This window comes from Orbicella faveolata, unplaced genomic scaffold (assembly GCF_042242905.1).
Source record: "Orbicella faveolata isolate gen_17 unplaced genomic scaffold, um_ofav_v1 contig_26, whole genome shotgun sequence".
Taxonomy (NCBI): Eukaryota; Metazoa; Cnidaria; class Anthozoa; order Scleractinia; family Merulinidae; genus Orbicella; species Orbicella faveolata.
In genome coordinates this window covers 16,700,001-16,717,020 of record NW_028301554.1, presented here as the reverse complement: position 1 = coordinate 16,717,020, position 17,020 = coordinate 16,700,001, and the positions used below count along the sequence as shown (strand labels likewise).

At 37.7% G+C, this 17,020-nt stretch overlaps 2 protein-coding genes across 3 annotated transcripts; both read left to right on the top strand.

Annotated features, from left to right (window-relative positions):
- The first annotated feature begins 1,605 nt into the window (after window positions 1-1,605).
- On the top strand, window positions 1,606-3,885 carry LOC149108359 (collagen triple helix repeat-containing protein 1-like). Its single transcript, XM_089295890.1, has 3 exons — window positions 1,606-1,754; window positions 2,799-3,041; window positions 3,271-3,885. Exons 1-3 carry the CDS (start codon window positions 1,656-1,658, stop codon window positions 3,613-3,615), a joined length of 687 nt encoding a protein of 228 aa, XP_089152016.1. The 5' UTR covers window positions 1,606-1,655; the 3' UTR covers window positions 3,616-3,885.
- A 2,205-nt stretch (window positions 3,886-6,090) lies between these two features.
- Window positions 6,091-13,996, top strand: LOC149108358 (collagen triple helix repeat-containing protein 1-like). 2 transcript variants are annotated; one of them, XM_089296257.1, is made up of 3 exons: window positions 6,091-6,299; window positions 12,776-13,093; window positions 13,436-13,996. In XM_089296257.1, exons 1-3 carry the CDS (start codon window positions 6,201-6,203, stop codon window positions 13,781-13,783), a joined length of 765 nt encoding a protein of 254 aa, XP_089152383.1. In that variant the 5' UTR covers window positions 6,091-6,200; the 3' UTR covers window positions 13,784-13,996. The 2 variants fall into 2 exon arrangements, with proteins under 2 accessions (XP_089152383.1, XP_089152384.1); XM_089296258.1 differs by lacking the exon at window positions 6,091-6,299 and adding an exon at window positions 9,689-9,849.
- The last annotated feature ends 3,024 nt before the right edge of the window (window positions 13,997-17,020 follow it).

The window sequence follows — 17,020 nt, the reverse complement described above, 5'->3', positions numbered from 1 at the left end:
GATTGAGGAAGTCCCACGGTCCCAGTAATGACATGCTTATTAATATGAATAACGCTGAGGGCAGGAAGGTATTAGGGAATGATTTAAAGGCCTGTCCAAAAGGAAAATATTTGGCGGCCAAACATCATCAAGCATTGTCTGGTGACCAAACATGCTGATGTTGAAGTGAGTGGCCACACGGTTAAAAACATGTTTGATCAAACACAGATCAAGTTATAGATACAAGCCGCTGAGCAAGTGTGGTAAGCATGCGCGCACCAAACATGTTTGATACGGTCGTCCAAACGTCCAAAACATCGCCCATCGAACACGAGAACAAAAGAAATGTTTTAAGTTGTTTGATCGAATGTTTGATGGCCTTCAAATTCTATCAAACACGATCAAACACGATCAAACAGAACAAGGTGGCCAAATGGTTAAATGTTTGGTCACCAAACAATGTTTGATGCAGACTACAAAACAGTCGTATTTTTTGCGAACGCGAGCAACGGTCAAAATTCGAACGAAAGGTCTGGAGCGAGTGTAAAAGCGGCGAGGGAGAATGGGGAGAGGTGTCACCAAGAGGCCGGAAAAGGAGGCAGTTACAGATGAACATGAACAGTTATTTTGGAGGAAAGGACTGTTAGGTTGTGGAACAGCTAAGTCTCTTTTGAATTCTGTTTATTATTTCAATGGAAAATTTCGCACTGAGGGAAATTGAGCACAGGAATCTGAGTTGAAAGAATTTTAAGTTTGGTCCAAACTTTATTAAATTGAGGAGAATTTGTGCGAAACTTTTCATGGAGGTTAATATGATCTCAAATATGTTCCAAAGAGTGTCAAGTACATTTGTCACGATATTGGGAAGAAACCCGATCCTTGTTTGTTAGAATTATATCGATTGTACTTTGGTCTCGTAGATTGTAAAGCTAAGGAAGTTGATTCTTGGTATTTTAGGCTAAGCAAACAAAGATTAGCCTTTGAGATAAGTCCAGCCAGAATTAACAAACTGAATGGAATCTTGCCAAACACGTGTAAGGAGGTTGGAATTAAACCAAAAAAAGCTCATCCTTTGAGAATTGCCTGTGTAACGAAGTTGTTCAATTCAGGCGTTGAAGAAAAACTCATTCGAGAAAAGACCGGACGTAGGTCAGGTGCCTTGTTAACATATGAGAAACCTCCTTTAGAGCAGAGTGTTTAAGTGTCTAAACAACTTGGACCTTACACATCTAGTAGCGTAACGGAAACCACGAGTACTAGCAGTGAACTTTTACAAGGTGAAAGCAGCGTGCGTGGAATGTTAAATCAGTAAAATCCTGGAATATTCTTGAATCACCAATGTAAACGTAAATGCTAACCGCAAAGAATGATTACTGTAATCCTGAGAGTTAATGAACATTTGTTCATGTACTGCATTCTTTTGCAAATTGATTTCCAAACACACGTGTTTGGATCATAATCAGGCGTGTTTGGATCTGTTCTTTACCGGGTATCAAGGGGCATCTATGTGACCCAAATAAGGCCGCACAATTGGTTAATTACCCTATGCAGTAATGCGTTTGAGAATATTAATTGAAAACTTTGTACTGTGCGCCTGAAAGTTTGAGTTACCGCAACAGCTGTGTTTCAGTGTTGAGCTTTTTATTCTCACACTCGATCTGTTAATTTTTCTCGAGATGAAAGCGGCAATTTCTGTTCCTTTCGTTCTATTTTGTCTGTTGCTGCCTTCTGAGGGTGGTTCAAATGATGACAAAAATGTTTCCCCTTCAACCAAGGTAAGATTTAAGTTAACTTATCATTGCTAACTCGCTAGCGCAGGCGTGTAATATCATTTTAAAGTTCATGATTCGGAATTTGAACTGGTCTCTGCACAGTTCTTGCACATAATTAATTTTCTTTCCTGAAAGCATGTGGATTTTTCAATAAATTCTAAGGGAGGGGTAACCTGCTACATTATACCAAGTTAATATTTACACTGTGAGTCACTTTTAACAACAAAAGCAATGGTTGCTGCTCCCCTGGAAACGGGCAGGATCTTGCTATAAATCACGCCATGCACCCAAAATTTAAACACAATTCTCTGAAACCTTCCTCATCAAGTGACATAAGCCACCCGAGTTAAATCGATCTCAACGCACTATTATATAGAATCTGTGAGTCATCATCAGACGTATTCATTAAGAAGTAGTTTCAACGGATTGATTTTCAAGAAGCTAAAATATTTCAAAATGAAGTAGTAATTAAAAAGTGAAATTTGCGATAAAAAAAGGGAAATCAGTCTTAATGGGTTTCACAGGTATATTTAATTTTCTAGAACTTCAATGTGGTGTCTGTTACATTTGTTTTAGATATTATTGTGCATTTTCATTCTGTGTTTGTCATAGCATACGTGGCAGATGATTTAGAATTGGTGGTGGGGTGGGATAGGATGGGAAGCATTGAAAGGGGGAGGACTTTCCCTCCCATTTCCCCGCAAGTATTAATTAACTTGTAGCCACTTGCTGTATTATTTTCCTCTAAAAGAGGATGCGATGACATATGAAAGTTATAATTTCAGCTAAACCAGATCACTCCTGAACTTTTAACTAAATTTTGTCTTTAAACACTGAAGTCACATGATGCTTCTTTTGTCTTCACTAAAGGAAAAAATCAAATGAAAATCCTGATTTCCTTGTAGTTAAGTCAAGCTGCCATTGCTCATAGCCACCTCAATTTGAATGATTTAAGGCATCTCGGATTCTGTCTTCTTGATCAACAAAGCGTCTCTTATTGCGTGTTTTCACTATTTAATTACAGCGCTGACTTCTTTAATCACACAGAATACCAACACGTGTCTACAAGGATCACCGGGTCTCCCTGGTGTTCCTGGTCGCAATGGACATAACGGGTTACCAGGCCGCGACGGTCGTGATGGAGCGAAAGGGGACAAAGGCATGGTTGGTTCCACTGGATCACGTGGCCAGAAAGGAGATGCGGGGAAAAATGGTGTAGACGCTGACCACAGAAACTGGAAACAGTGTGCGTGGAAGAAGAATGACGACCGTGACATTGGTCTTATCAAGGTATGCATTAATGTTAGTGATAAAAAAATAACCTGTATATTGTTGACTTGATCTTCGCTCAAGTTAATTTCTACGTAGATGTTGAAGGAATTTTTTCACATCCAAATGAACCGAGAACATAACACCAATTAATGTTCAATTTTAATAAGACGGTCGGGTCCGGCGACAACACTTTATGCTCAGTTTGGAATCAGGTATCCATACAAGTCCTTGCCTTTGTATTTTGCAGGATTGTGTTTTCGACAAGAAGAAAGATGGCACCGCTCTCCGTGTTGTTTATCAAGGAACCTTTTATCTGACCTGCGGCAACTGTTTCAAGCGATGGTTCATCACCTTCAATGGTGCTGAGTGCAGCGGTCCACTGCTCATTGATGTCGTTTGGTGGATGGCGAGCAATAGCCAACACAGCCACAGACCTGGATCAATAGAAGGCTACTGTGGCAACATTCACAAGGGTATAATCCGTGTTGGGATCAACATTGGAAACTGCCCTGGAAATGGAAACTCTAATGGTCAAACAGGCTGGAATTCAGTGTCCCGCTCAATGATTGAAGAAGTCCCACGGTCCCAGTAATCAGAATAACGCTGACCGTCAGCGTTATTCTGATTACTGGGACCGTGGGATCAACATTGGAAACTGCCCTGGAAATGGAAACTCTAATGGTCAAACAGGCTGAGTTGATCTGTTACGAACTGATCTTGTACGCTAATAACGTCTACGGGATTTTTGGGTATTGCTGACACAATACGCACCCGATCATGAACCGGTAAAGGATTCCTTTTATATTTTACGATGAGGGAAATTATTGAAATTGATTTGGTTCAATTAAAGTTGTGCATTGCAGCTGATGTCTGATCATGAGCGTCCGAGTTATGTCATCACTGTCTTTATGTTGATTACCTGATATATCCTGAGCGGGCAATAGGGAGGTTTATTTATTTGATGAGAAAATCTCCTCAGCTATCATGATCCTGACGAATGCTAATTAAGAAATAGAAAACATGTTCTCCGTGTTTCTATCGAGTTAGAGAAACACGATTCTTAACCAGTCAGCGCGCGTATTTTCGTAGGGCTGTTTTCTAAATATAAATAGAGGGCGTAATCGCGGAGTCCAGATAAACTTTTGAAAACTCGCATCGAAAGTTAATGGTTGGCTAAAGAAAATTAACGAAATAAGTGGCGCGAAATTACGCCTTCACTGAGAGCTAACTTTTCGCTTGGGCTAGTTTTCACACTATGTTTTTGTTGTTTAATTTATTATGCGCTGGGCGAAAAGAAAGAGAAACAAACAATCGCCTTCAGGAAGCAGTATTACCGAGTTATATGTGGAGGAGTTATCAGATATTAAGTCACACCAATACATATCTTAGTCCTAGAATTCTCCTACCTCTTACTGAACCAAAACTGTCCCCATACTATCGAGTTTTGAGCTAGTTTGCTATTTACATTCTTGTAATAGGTCTGACCCAAGGTCCAAGATGAAATAAGGAGGAAAAATAAATAACTGCATTGGGAAAATCAAATTTAGCTTCGTAAACCAAGGCACAACTACATCTCTCAGACTCGGTCATTAAATTACAGATTTGGATTATTTACAACGATTCCCACTCAAATACCCGCTAATTTGATTCGGTTCGAAATGAAACGAAAAATGTTGCGAGTAAGCATATTCGCTCAAGCCGCTTTACAGCAATAATTTTACAGTTAGGGTATGAAACAAACTCCCGACCACATACCGAGTTATTCCCTTTCAAACAATGTTCGCAAACAAAATGAGTTCAATTACGTTGAGATTAAAGAGAATTTTCTCGACTGTGCTGAAATTCGTCATTCAATATGTTCAATACATGCATATGCACCGTCAATTATATTGATTATTAGCTACTTATTAACCGAGAATGAGGTCTTTACGGGAAAATCTCAGGCCGAGACTTTAGCGTATTGACCGAGCGATAAAGAGGTTTGATATTTTCACGTAAAAACCGAACGTTCGAGGTTAATAAGAAGTTTATTGTACGGCCTTTTGCTTGGGTTTTGCCGGCCCGTAATCGCCCCGTGGGCATTAAGGGAGAATAATGCCCTAGTATTAGCCAATCAGAGCGCGCGTTACATCGGCTACAAACGCAAATCATATAATAAAAACCAATAAAGGAATAAATGGTAACAGACTAATCGACTCCTGAAGATACAAACTCCCGTTCAACCTCTGTGATAAAGGAAATTTAGCTTCGTAAATACAAAGTACAACTAAATCCCTCAGATTTGTTAATAAATACAAATTACAGATTTGGATTATTTACAATGATCTCTTCATAAATACCCGCCTGTTTGCACCCCCATTCAATCCGGTCCGAAATGTAGTGAAAAGCATTACCAGCAAGTCCGTTCATTCGCTCAAGCCGCTTATAGCAATAATTTTAGCTTAACAAACGCTGGCCTATGAAACATATCCGATCCGGTAAATAGCTCCTTGTCAAAATTCTGCCGTCTTCAATGAGCGAAAAATCACTGAGAGAAATAAAAATCATAAATTTTGTCTTGCCTTCCTAGTAGTTGAATAACTCCCTGTGAAAATTCTCTCTTCAATGAGCGAAAAATCAAATAAAGATCATAAATTTTGTCTTGCCTTCCAAGTAGTTGAGTAACTCCTTATCAAAATTCTGTTTGTTTCAGCATCACCCTCTTAATTTACATCGCGTTATGCCTTCAGACGACGTTCAAAAACAAGGAGTTAAATAAAGATGACATTAAAGAGAATTTCCTCGATTAGGCTGAAATTCGATATTCACGCGTTCCAAATATCGTCAATTATGTAGCAAAAAAAAAAGAAAGAACTAAATGGGTAACAAACCTTAGATAAGTTAATCGACTCCTGAACATGCAAACTAGCCTCTGTTCAACCTCTGTGACACTTGTTTCAGACAGTTCTGTCAGAATTCGAGTTCACTTTCTGTCGATTATTTTTTTTCTGTGGGAGACAATTATTTCTTTAACAGTCTGACAGTTTATTCGAACATGAAAAATTTTCCAGTGGCCATTAGACGAACAAACAAACTCTGCCTCCCTCGAAATTTCAATCTGGTTCAATCTGGTTCAGTCGTTACAGAGTTTCGTTGAGATAAGGACATCAAATAACGTGAAAAACTGAGGAAGTAAGCATGTTCGGAAAATCCAGCGCTGTACCTTTGTTGCTGTGGTTGTTGGTTGCGCCGTTCTTCAATCAGACTGAAGGAAATAACACCGTTTCCCCGTCTAAGGTAAGGCTTCTTCTTCTTCTTCTTCATTTCATTGCTTGTGTTTTTGTTTTTTTTCGGCTTGCCCAAGTTGTGTACTGGTTTACAATTAAATCAGGGTATTAGAGGAATTCTTAATATTTCCTTTTGTAAGTTGGATTTTGCCTTAAGGTAGAAAAAAATCACTATTGTGAAAATAATTTCTTTATTTAGTTCAAAATGGCTAGCCTTCACTGAATAAAACGTTCCTTAGATACTATTTCATGTTGCCCGTCAGGTACACCATTAGGCTGCCAAAAATATTTCTCACAGGCTTTCGTTAAATACGTCAATGGAATGCCGTTGATAGCGCCTTCAAAAACCTTCGTTGTTAATTTTCTACCAAAGAATGATCAACCAATTTCTACATAACAAGTCGGTTATATTCACCCCCAGTATATTTCTTGCATTAGTTCAAATCTAGTCCGGCCGGCAAATCCAGCTAGACATCGTTGTGGTACTGAAATTTTTCAGGAGTTAGTGATGGTTTGAGTTTATTTCCAACGAAATTCAGTCGTTCTGAACTGTAACAAATATTGATTCTCCTTCATGAAAGTTTCGCCAGCAATATCAATCATTACTAATTTGACTTGAATGAGTGGTTTTCATGTTTACTCTTAGACTTTGCTCTTAGACTTTCCATTACTCTTAGACTTTCTAAAAGTCCTTTCCAATAATATTTCCATTGTTAGTTTCGCCTGACTTCATCGCGAGAAGATTACCCTCTCGCTTCGCTCGAGGGAGATAAGTAAGTCAGAGAAATAAGAAAAGGTCGACTTGTGGCAAGCCTAGTTTACTCTCTGACTGGCGGTATAATATTAATTCATTTACTCGCGCGACTTGCAAATAATCTTTGTCAACATGACATTAAACCAAGCAGCTAACTGTCAAATGAATTGTGACAAAGAAGGTTTTAGTTGTTCATTTAACTGTAGCGAAACGTAGATAGACAAACTGTGTTGTGTAGCATTGAATTTACTCAACTGAATCTTTTTCGTCTTACATTTGTGACGAATGACCTTCAATAAACGATCAACTCTGTGCATTCCTAAACATACGTATTTAGCGAGTAAATGTGAGGAAGCGAAGCAGTGACCGAATTCAAAGGTAGTCTGTCATAGGCAAATATATGGAATCCTGCGAAATTTTTTTGTCGCTGCAGGCGTACTATTTAACACTGATCATATTGAAAGAAAAAGCCAAGACGAAAAATAAAAATGTTTAATATGGTGAAATTGTGCTAGCTATACTATCACAAGGTAGAATTAATAGTTTGAGTAGCATATTTGGAAACCTTGAAACTGTTTCCTAAACATTTGAGGGAAAAGGTATTGGAAAAGGGCTTCGTTTCAAATAAATTAATCACTAATTTCTAAAATTATTCGGTCTTGTACCAAAATTATCATAAGACCGAATAGTTTGGGAATCAGTGATTTAGTTGGTTTAACTGACCATGTCTGAATTGTTGTTGGGGAATCTATATAGTAGGAAATGCATTGTCTTAAATTATATCCTGTTTAGAAATTACGTGGCCATGCAGAGAAAAGTAAATGGTCTTTCTCTGTATAGTGTGTAAACATCAAGCCAAGCAGAAAAATCTCGTTCCGCCTGTCATTTATTTATATTTAGGCCTCTTTGATGGACATTCAAAACTGAAAACGGAAGTTTATTCAATGTAAAGAAAACCAAATTTGAAAACCAAATTAATAACGTATTTATCCTTTCAACTGGTTATAGACGATGAAGTTGAACGTCACTCAATACTGTTCAATTTGTCGAATTTTTATTAAAAGAAGTAAACTCTACTTTTTCAGATGCTTAAAGTAATAATTATAATAAAAAGAGATTCACTTCATTTGACTTTTGTTCAACGCCGCGCTTAAAAGATATAGCGATAAAAGAACTTTGATCTCATTTCTGAAGACTCTAAACGTTTAAGCTTTAATTTTGTCATCGTACCGGATATGAACAACGAAAAGTAGGTTGTAGGAAGTGTTGTGTAGTTTGAGGACTTCATTCAAATTAATAAGGTAAACAGAAATAACTTTAATCATTTCATACTTTTGTCCTTGCGCTGCAAATATCTCCCTGTGCGCATTGCAGTGATTTTCCACAGCTAAAATCTTCCACAATCTGCTCATGCATGATCCGTGAACTTCAGTGGAAAAAATATGGCGCCTCGTTTAGCAGAGTTGTAGGGAAGCAGTTTGCTATGTCTTGCAGTCTCCCAGAAGAGAAGACAAGCCCCCGTCCACACTACGCCGGACGAAATTGAAATCGGAGCTTTATTTCTACGCGGTTAGGTCTTCCGTCCACACTAATCCGACATAGAACGGAGCTGAAGGGAAAAGAATCATGCCTCGCATTATGGAAAGAGAAGCTGATGTTGCGCTTCGAATTCCTACCTATCAAAATGTGTTGCTACAACATAATAACATTTAGTGATCGAATAATAAAACGATTTTCGATTTTTGTTTTTCGCTTCATCAAATAATCGATCTGCTCGCCAAAGATCAAATCGTAATATTTTGTTAAATTTTGACCTATAGTTTTACCTACAACCAATAAAGGAGTCTAAAGATGTTCAGCGATACATTATCGGTTAATAAAGTAAGCCCGTGTTAAAATTGTGGCATTATTAATCAGGGGATAGCTTTGGATTTTTAATGTTATATATCGCAACCATGCCGAATACCTTTTGTACCAATTGGTTTCGTTTTTTCCAGAACATATTGGTGTAGACTACCTTTGGGGTTCTTACTTTGAATTTTGAATCATGTATTGACATCAATATCTGTTCATTAATTCTTAAGGATATTATCATATCAAGTTATAAACTTCTCAGTCCTTTAACTTCGTGTTTCTCCTCCACAAAGTTATCCTATTTCAAGATATTGAATTTAGTTTGAAAGTGTGGTCTGTATTAGCTATTAGCTATACCTCACCCAAACCAAATTACAAATTTCACCATGCTTCAAAATATCAATCAAATATCCTTCCTCCCTGGCTGGTTTAACGTAATTGACATTGCTTCAGGCACTTTGGTTTAATAGCGTCAAAACAACTTTGTTGTGTCCAGCCGTATGAGTCAAGGAGTGAAATTAAATTTTAAGAACTCATTTAAATAGGCGATACTAGCTTAATATGAGTTAATGTTCAGCCGAAGAACATATTCCGCCCTTTCCAGGGCAGATCCAGGACCAACTGACCTTAATATAAAAGGACTTGCGAATGACTCAGTATTAAATAAGGAAAAGGTTATCGAGACGTGGCGATTGACAAGGTGTCGCCTTTGTTTTCACTAGCACGAAAAATCTCGTCGAATATTAATACAAAAACTTCGTACTGTGCGCCTGAAAGCCAGAGTTACCGCAACAGCTGGGTTTCAGTGTCGGGTTTTTTTATTCTCACACGCGATCTCTGAATTTTCCTGGAGATGAAAGCGGCAATTTCTGTTATTTTCGTTCTATTTTGTCTGTTGCTGCCTTCTCAGGGTGGTTCGAATGATGATAAGAATGTTTCCACTTCTACCAAGGTAAGATTTTAGGTAACTAGTGATCGTTGCTTGTTCAGTAGTGCAAGGCAGTTAACGTCATTTTGAAGTTCTCCGGAATATAAAAGAAAGTTTTCTTATTCCTGACAACGTGTGGATTTTTCAGTCAATTCTAAGCGCAGCCTAAATTATTTCAAATATTTTCGCTGTCAGCCACTCTCAACTACCAAACAACAACGGGCTGGATCTTGCTATAAATCAAACTATGATATGCACACAAAATATAACCACAGAATTCCCATGGTTAGTAGTAACATTTAAAAGTATATTATAATTCAAATGTCCACATAGTTTTGAAGATACTTAAGCAATGTTACTGTAGGTTTGATTGGGAAGGGATCGGAACTAAATATATGCTTAACAACATTTATGTGTTCATGTAAATCAAAATAAGAAAGCACCCTAAGGAAACTTTCTTTTAACTCAGCTTATTTCTTTGCGCTGCTTGCGCTGCCAGTGTGGCAATATATTTGGTGTACTTGCTTGAATGATCGTAGTTGGGATAATCGAAAAAAATTACACATAGAGAGGAATTACAAAATCTTTATCTCAGCACAATGGTGAAGAACATTACTGAGAGGGTGGTAAAGGGTATTTTCGTGACCCGTGATCGGCCCTTTTTGTTTCCTGTGAAATGTGAAATAGCCATTTTTTTCCTCGTAAATCGTGATTTCCATAGTCGTAGTGAACCGTGATGTTCCAATACGTTCTCTTTTATTTTCCGTGAAAAGTGAAATGCCAATGTTGTATTTTTCGTGAATTGTGAAAGGACTGCTTTGTTTTCCGTGAAACGTGATCTTCCCCCCCCCCCCCTTTACCACCCTCTACTGAGTTATGTAGGTGATTAAAACTAAAAGAAAATAATACAGTTACAATCTGATGAATGAACTTCTTTGCATTTACGTCTTACTCATCTGTACCAAGAGGAAAGTGTGAATTCCTGAGCAAGAATTTAGGATCACGTGAAAAGGAAAGCTTTAAATATTTTTGTTGACATAATGTATGATTAACATGACAGTGTAGATGATTGTGTTGATATAACAACCAAGAACTAAACCTCACAACATTCTATGTTTTATTTTAGTTTATTTTACTTTTTTAATATGCCCAGAACATTTCAGTTATTTCATCATTTATGTCTTGAATTGCTTTATTTAGCTTTTCTCAATATAAATTGACCTAAAATTCAGAAGACTTAGACAACAATATTTTTTTTTCAATTACTCCACATGCAGAGGATGCAGTTCTTTCAGTAATGGTCTAAATGAACATAAATTTTTCCTTTGAAATCAAAACGGTTTTTGATGATCGTGAAGGAGTGAAAAGAAAGAACGAGCTTTTTCTCTTCTTTTTGATGTTGATTTACTGCAGAGAGAAAAACTTCAACAAGTGATCTTTTTGCATCATTGAACACTGAACTAATAAAATCAATCTTTTATTTACAATATATCCGAACAATTAATGATCAAAAGCTATTTTTTTTTTTAAATCTATTTATTTTGTTCAGCATTCTGTCGCTCTTGAGGGCAATTTTTTTTGTAATGTTAAAGGCCCTTAACCATTAACTGCGCTTTCAAAAAATATGAAAAATGCTTCGCCGAAACTAGAAGGAAAGATATGGCATACACTGAGAAATTTGATTCCTTCGTTTTAATCGCAGTGCCGAAAAGAGCTGTAGCTGTTAGATTTTTAGTCGCTAGGACTCCATGAATTAAGTTGAACCGGCGTTAAAATGAAGACCAAAGGCAAATATTAACATATACAAATTGTTTAATTTATTGAATAAGTAACACCGCAGTTATTTCAGTCGCTTTTACATAACAACAAAAGATTGTTTCAACTTTCTTCTCTTACTTATAAACAGGAGCCATAATCGGGGACGGAGACCGTAAGCGCGTGCAATTCCTATTATTGGGGCTGTCCCTATGATATGAGACAATTTTTCTATTTTTAGAACAAATTGCGCCATCGTGTGCGGCACACACGCGTACGTGCTGCGTGGATTTTTGCGGATGTAGCGCGGGGAAATGGCGTCCGAAATTCCCGAAATGTTTGATGCTTTTGGCCCACAAATCAATACGTTCATGTCGATTTACATAAACAACAAAAGATTGTTTCAACTTTCTTCTCTTACTTATAAAACAATACAGGAAAACAAAATCACATTTGGACGACATTTCTTTGGCTTTTTCCCATCATACTGACATGAATGATAAAGGAGTTTGTTGTCGCTGTCTAGTGTAATAATAATGTCAAGGAAAATATTTGAGGACTTCACTGAAAAAGAGTCAAACGTTAATTTCCCAGCTATGGCATGTTTAAAACAACACGACTAAGGGTAAACTAGCATTAAATGAAGAAATCGTGAGAATATGAAAAGCAAGGACCATTCACGCATGGTTAGAGAGGTAAAACTAGGAATACGGGAATTCCGTTTTTGAGTCCTGCTTGTGATCAATATGGTTAAACTGATAGTCTTGAATATCTTTATTCAGGTTTTGCTATTCAGGTTTTCATCATGCATCCAAGCCGTATTAATTTCTTTGCACTGCCAGTGTGACAATGTACTTGGTGTTTCATAAAAATCACTTGAATGATCGTAGTTGGGATAATTAGAAAAAATTAACTGAGAAAAATTACTCATAAAAAGGAACTACGAAATCGTTATCTGAGCACAATGGTGAAGAACATTACTGCGTTTCGCTGGCGATTTAAAGAAAATAATTAAAATCGGATTAATGCATTCAAGTTTGCATTTACGTCCTACTCATCTGTACCACTAGTAAGAGTACAAAGTAGTTTCCAGAACAAGAATTTAGAATTAGAATTAAGCTTTGACATACGTGTATTTGTCAATACAAATTAACCTAAAATTCGGAAGACTCAGACGACAATATTGTTTTTCAAGTCCACATGCAGAGGATGCAGTTCTTGCAGTAATGGTCAAAATGGACATAACGGGTTACCAGGCCGCGACGGTCGAGATGGAGCAAAAGGCGAAAAGGGCGTGGCTGGTCTTGCTGGATCACGTGGTGCTAAAGGCGAGAACGGCATGACAGGCCCTCCAGGACCACGTGGGGGAAAGGGAGAGAATGGCATGACGGGAAAACCTGGACCACGTGGTGTTAAAGGAGAAATAGGTCCAAATGGGACAGATACTGACCACAGAAACTGGAAACAGTGTGCGTGGAAGAAGGATGATGGCCGTGACGTTGGTCTTATTCGGGTATGTATTAACTTGAAAGAAAAAAGTTGATCTCAGAATAAATTTGTTTCGACCGTGACTCGAGCAGTGCTCCCCGGCCTGATGTGAAAATCTGCGGCGGTGAAGAATATATATCTCATTCATGCTCAGGCTAATTATGTGTTAGTCTGGTGTGAGCGCAGACCTTTTAACAGAAAACATTTATTGTTGAAATAGTTAAAGGCCAATCACAATTTTTACAATGGCTCAGATCATAACCTCAGAGAACATAACCTCCTTCAACATGTATTCAAATTTCGTTTTAAAATGAATGTCTGTCTGTCTAGTGTCTGTCTGTATGTAATCGGCTTTAATATTTTTAAGGATTGCGTTTTCACCAAGAAGAAGGACGATACCGCTCTCCGGGTTGTTTTCCAAGGCAACATTTACTTGGGAGGCTGCAGCACATGCTGTAAGCGATGGTTCATCACCTTTAATGGCGCCGAGTGTAGCGGTCCCCTGCCCATTGACGCAGTGAACTACATCAGACAAGGTGGCCAAGACAATCACAGACCTGGAGCAATAGAAGGCTACTGTGAAAACATTCACAAGGGCACAATCCGCGTAGGGATCAACATTGGAAACTGCGCTGGATTTGGAAACGTTGATGGTTATACAGGCTGGAATTCGGTGTCCCGTTTAATTATTGAAGAAGTCCCATGGTCCCAGTAATCAGTTGCTTATTAATATGAATAATGATGAGGGCAGCAAGGTATTAGGGACTGATTTAAGGCGCTATATTTAGTACGGGATGCTTGGAGTAATTAATAAGTTTATTTACGGGATATAATAAACTGGTAAAGGGTTTTGTCATATTTTGTAATCAGAAACCACATTGTAAACGCTCACTTTTCTTCAATAAAAACAGCCCTGGATGCATTGCAACTGATTTACCATTGTCTGTACTGGTGTATTACATAGGAAGAACAACAACGACTGCAACAGGCAAAAAAACAACAAACACTATCAATAACTTTCATTATTACATGGCTGGGTCTCACAAGGACTGGGAACTACCGAATTCACGAATTTGATTGGCTGAAATCGATGTTGACCGCGGTCTACATTTTCCCATCTAGACCGCCATCTAGACCGGTTTCATTTTGCGTTGAAAAAGTAGCAAACTAAAATACAAAAATGTTCACCGTTTTCTTTTATTTTCTTCTCAATCATTTATGGAAGTGCCGAAAAGCCTGATGACAAAAGAAAAGTAAAGAGGACGAGCAAATTTCGGCAGGTTAAAGTTAAGCTCATCTCCGTTTGCAAGCAAAATGTCAGCAAACCAGTTTCATTGTTTGCCATATAATAAATATCTTATTAACCGAGCTAAGTCGGTCTGTATGGGAGAATCTTGACCTCGGTCGTGTATACAGACCTCACTGCGTTCGATCTGTACTCACGACCTCAGTCAAGATTGTCCCATGCAGACCTCCTGCTCGGTTAATAAGAGCTAAGTAAAATATTAATCGTAAGTGGAAGGCATATGCCAGACAGCCACGGCAGGTATATTTTGCAGGTTGAAATTTAATTATACCTGGAAAACCGCTGGCACTGAAAATAATTAATAACCTATATACTCGTGAGAGGTTCTTACATAAAGTAGTTCGCGTCTTTCACATAGTGAAAACACGATCGATCCGCTGTAAGTACATGTACTTATGGATCGACACGCTGATCGCATGAGACCAGTGAAATCTCTTCAAAGCCATCTGGATCGCTGCTCCACAGATGTTTCCATCGATTCCAGATTTGGCTCGGGTCTTCCCTCAACAACAGAAGATTGCCATCACAAATGAATACTAGCACAAGCTCAGTGTGCTTTCATTTTGGTACTCACAGGGAAGAAACCAAATTCAGCAGATATTTCAGATGATATTTAAGATGTTTCTTCAAAAACAATAATTCATTGCAGGCTTAAAATAATAGGAATATACTCTCCTCCCATCGCTTTGGCCGGTTTGGCACTTGGGTGGAAGCCACCTTACAGAGGGATTGTAAACAGTGTCATGTAACAGTCACAGTGGGTTTGCAATTGTTGTTTCACTTTCAGGGGTTCATGCAAGTCGACAAAGAGAGACAACGGGAGTAAAGTTCCTCCCGAAAGCTAGGACAGACTTGGCATGTACATGTGTCCAGTGCAGGTTCTACAGGGGCCATTGTACTTTTAAAAGCCAATATTCATTGCTTTGAACCATCAGAAGTTTAAAATGTCTCCATCGGTGACGACAAATTCAAAGACAGTACCGCTTGAGTTTGAAAACAATATAAATCATAGATGCCTTCTCAAGGCTTTCGGAAACAAGAGGGTAATATATTTCATCGCTTTACATTTGGATGGAATTAGTGGAATTACTTGTTTACAAATTTAAGTCACGGAAGAGATCATTCAACGATCAGTTGACTGTAAAACCGTCGATTTGCGGAATATATTTTTACCCTTTTGAGAAAGTACGCTTAATTTCTTCGCATCAGTCTGAATATGAACTGTGACCTTTTCTCTTTGTCCAAATTAGATATTCAAAAGTGAAATAAATTACCATATTAGAGTTGATTTGCATTTGTTTCCTGCAAGTAGAAATCATAATAACATTGTTCGAAAAGTAAGCTTATTATATCTGGAGATTTAGACAATGTTTTCTTTGCTATTTTTTTAATCGACATTGTTGACCTTACATTAATACGATGTATGGATTTGCCTTATTTAAATTTGTTAAGCCATATATACAATCAGTTTTATTTAAAACTGGATCATTGTGTAATACAATTTGAGTTTTCATTGGCTTGTTAGCCGTAATACTAGTATATCATTCAGGAATTATACCATGCTCTACAGATATGGTAAGTTTATATGTGTAATTAAATTATTATGAATAATTATTACAATAATAATAATAATAATAATATAATTATTACTGGATGAGGTTTTGTGATATCCGGAATAATCAAGGTCGAGGTAAAGTGTTATCAGCCGAAGCCTTCGGCTTCGGCTGATAACGCTAACCGAGACCTTGATTATTTCGGATATCACAAAAATCGAATCTCATCATTGTTTAATTACATACATTGTTTTAAAGAAAATAACGACAAACGCATTATCGCACCGAACACAGTTTATTTTCGGCAAGCCATGCTCTTACGTGAACTTGACACTGCTCTTGGAAATCATGCATTGCGTGCACAACCTGCGGATTATTCACTAATCTGTTAGCAGATTAGTGAATAATCCGTAGGTTGGGCTGTTTCCCAGAATTAACTGTAGCCTTTTAGCCAATGAGAAGACAGATGGTGACTACAATGTACAATAAAAACGATTATTGCACCCACGCTCGTTGGACATGAAATGATTATAGTCAACTCAATGCTACATGCCTCGTTGGTTGTCCATCGTCTCATATCCAACCTGCACTCATGGAATAACCGTTAATTATTTGCGGGCTTCATAAAAAGATTTAGGCTTTCTTGGGAATCCACTCAATTTAGAGCTATCGTGGTTATGTTTTGATATGTGCGAGCTTGTACTTTGTGGTATAAATGAAGCTAAAATATTATTGATTGAATGATTGACTGATTGACTGATTGACTGATTGACTGATTGATTGATTGAATGACTGACAATTTGAATGGATGAATGATTGATTGATTGATTGATTGATTGATTGATTGATTGATTGATTGATTGAGTGAGTGAGTGAGTGAGTGAGTGAGTGAGTGATTGAAAGATACCTACACTCCAGTAACAAATATCTCATCTCATCAGCTAGCACAAAAAATGGCAATGCGCCCCAATTAACTGATTGCCCACATTTTAAAGGGCTTGCTTTGCAGCAGGAAATAATACAATAAATGTATCATATGTATAATACAACGAATCAGTTAATCTTTTGCTGATTTTGTTGACTTTCACAAATA

What these genes read in the sequence shown, in the direction of transcription:
- LOC149108358 (XM_089296257.1), top strand. Translation starts at nt 6,201, where the DNA reads ATGTTCGGAAAATCCAGCGCTGTACCTTTGTTGCTGTGGTTGTTGGTT. An exon ending in ACACCGTTTCCCCGTCTAAG is followed by an intron (nt 6,300 to 12,775) that starts GTAAGGCTTCTT and finishes TTGTTTTTCAAG; the next exon opens with TCCACATGCAGAGGATGCAG. An exon ending in GTGACGTTGGTCTTATTCGG is followed by an intron (nt 13,094 to 13,435) that starts GTATGTATTAAC and finishes AATATTTTTAAG; the next exon opens with GATTGCGTTTTCACCAAGAA.
- LOC149108359 (XM_089295890.1), top strand. Translation starts at nt 1,656, where the DNA reads ATGAAAGCGGCAATTTCTGTTCCTTTCGTTCTATTTTGTCTGTTGCTG. An exon ending in ATGTTTCCCCTTCAACCAAG is followed by an intron (nt 1,755 to 2,798) that starts GTAAGATTTAAG and finishes TTAATCACACAG; the next exon opens with AATACCAACACGTGTCTACA. An exon ending in GTGACATTGGTCTTATCAAG is followed by an intron (nt 3,042 to 3,270) that starts GTATGCATTAAT and finishes TGTATTTTGCAG; the next exon opens with GATTGTGTTTTCGACAAGAA.